General features: G+C 35.1%; 1 protein-coding gene across 1 annotated transcript in view; it reads right to left on the minus strand.

The window, feature by feature from the left end:
* LOC110451173 (Golgi resident protein GCP60-like) overlaps window positions 1–2396 on the minus strand; it is a 22790-nt gene that overhangs the window by 6941 nt on the left and 13453 nt on the right. The window contains exon 3 of the mRNA XM_021499047.1: window positions 1325–1493. Coding sequence (XP_021354722.1) covers window positions 1325–1464 — 140 coding nt within the window. The 5' untranslated portion in view covers window positions 1465–1493. The remainder of the gene's footprint in view (window positions 1–1324; window positions 1494–2396) is intronic.

Here is a 2396-nt window from a genome sequence, read left to right on the forward strand (position 1 = left end):
AAGACCTCGGACGTAGTGTCTTTAACTACGTTGTATTTTATAGAGACATTGTATACTAGCTAATGTTTAACTAACTTTGATCCTTCTGGTAGGGTATAATAAATATATAAGAATCGAGGTCATTGCGACGTATTCCACCACGTTATATCTCGTTAGTCTGGACACTTCGATTTTCGTAACAATACTTGGATAACCAGTTTTTTTTATTGTATATCCAAAAAGAAATGGGTTGTTACTAAATAAATATCAGCGGTATAACAAGGGTTTGAAGGTGCATTGACGTCGTTTCTCTGTAAACTTCATTTAAAGATCGGATGATAAACAGATCGCCTAGAAAACTACCTAAAGCCCCGATACAACATACGGAGGAAGACCTACCAAGCCACAGTATACTACTATGAAGTGAATGTTTAAACATAGCCCAACAAGTATAAACGAATCATAAGGATACTCGATCAAAATGTCATTTCAACAGAATCAATATTAAGAGATGTTTTAGACATTTATCTTTCTCATTATATATATAAATATGTTATTACATGTGATTCTGTGATTTAAACCACGTAACGCGTGTTTCTGTGGAAGTAATCTTGGTTACTAGGTGTGATTTTGTCGTATTAACCAAGGGCATTGCATGTAATCCAATGCTATTTACCATGATTATAACGTATATTATTGTAGTATAAATCATTATTACTGTATGTGTGTCTGTGGTAGTAACCATGGTTACTGTATGTGTGTATGTAGTAGTAACCATGGTTACTGTACGTGTGTCTGTGGTAGTAACCATGGTTACTGTATGTGTGACTGTGGTAGTATCCATGGTTACTGTATGTGTATCTGTGATAGTAACCATGTCTACTTTGCGTGTTTCTGTGGTAGTAACCATGAGAACTATACGTAATGCTATGATGTTTACCGTGGTTACCGTGGACTGGTTACTAGGTATTTTACTGTGGTATCAATCATGGTTACTGTATGGGTTTCTTTGCTAGAAAATGTAGTTTCTGCATTTGTGTCTTTGGTGGGAACCATGCTTACTAGGCGTGTGTCTGTAGTGTCAACCATGATTTATGTGTATCTGATTAGTGCATGAATTGCAGTCATATCAACCCTATACAAAACAATGTATTTCTGAGGTAGTGTCTAGTGGATGTATTACGTTATAGTAATCGTGGGATTAGCGTGTGTTTTAGTATTGAAATAAGAAAAAAATTCGGACTAGTGTTTATAATGTTCTCAATCGGTCAAATAGACTTCGTTATGAGTAAAAACATAAAATAATCTTTGTAACATACACTGCATTTGAAAGAACAATGCTTACCTCCTCTCCTCATACTTTCGGCGTTGTCGGGACATTTCTTCCTGACGCTTTCGGAACTCTTCCGCCCATTTTTGTTCTTCCTCCCTCTCTTCAGGGTCTAACAAATCTTCTTCCTCAAATACTTTCGTATCGATCTCCATTGTTATATATTATTACGGTAACTTTCAATCTGAAAATAATCAATACATCTTGTTACCCTAGGTTGAAAGAAGCTTTTTTTACCGAAATATTATGTAATTATATATTACACTGGATTATGTTACATGTCAAACATTTCTATAAGTTGTCTATTGTGATGCCATCCTAGTAAAACCAAAGGTGTTCCTGATGGATAATATATCGGCGGAATAAAACAATATAACGTATATATTTGCACATATTTCGTTATGGTCATAATCATGACAAAAATAAATTAATATTTATTTTCAATAAACGTATATTCTTGTGTACGTTTTTACACATTTACTGGTTTTGTGTGTTCCCTGTGTAACTTGCTCGACTGAGTATAATGATTATAATACATGATTATAACATATGAATAACAACAGAAGCCAAGCAATGACAAGCAAGTTGTCCGATTTCCAAAGGAAGTAATGATTGAGTATATAGTGCAATTATACACATACATACCGATTTCTATCGAAACAGGGAAACAACCTTTGACCTGTCCGAAGCCAGACAACAGTGACCATTTTATCAGATGAATGGACCCGCTTAAGTCACGGTTCACAGAAGCACAATACACTTACATACCAAGTTTAATCTAAATAGAAACTATATCACAAATAATGACCAATGGAAAGCCCTGCCATGTCCCATGTTGTCCAATAGCGAAACAGAAGTTGTTTCAAATTGCAGTGAAACAATTTCAAGATTTTGACCAATCAGAGACCAATTTACGGTGGTCGTCTTCTCTGTCCATCAGAAAATGGTTGCTGCATTAGCATTTGCAGTGCCATAACACACCTATATACATGTATCACATCTAACAGTATTAAACATTCTACTAATCAGAGACCACGGCAGCAATAACACACCTATATACATGTATCACATCTAACAGTATTAAACA

This window comes from Mizuhopecten yessoensis, unplaced genomic scaffold (genome assembly GCF_002113885.1).
Source record: "Mizuhopecten yessoensis strain PY_sf001 unplaced genomic scaffold, ASM211388v2 scaffold627, whole genome shotgun sequence".
In the NCBI taxonomy this organism is placed as follows: domain Eukaryota; kingdom Metazoa; phylum Mollusca; class Bivalvia; order Pectinida; family Pectinidae; genus Mizuhopecten; species Mizuhopecten yessoensis.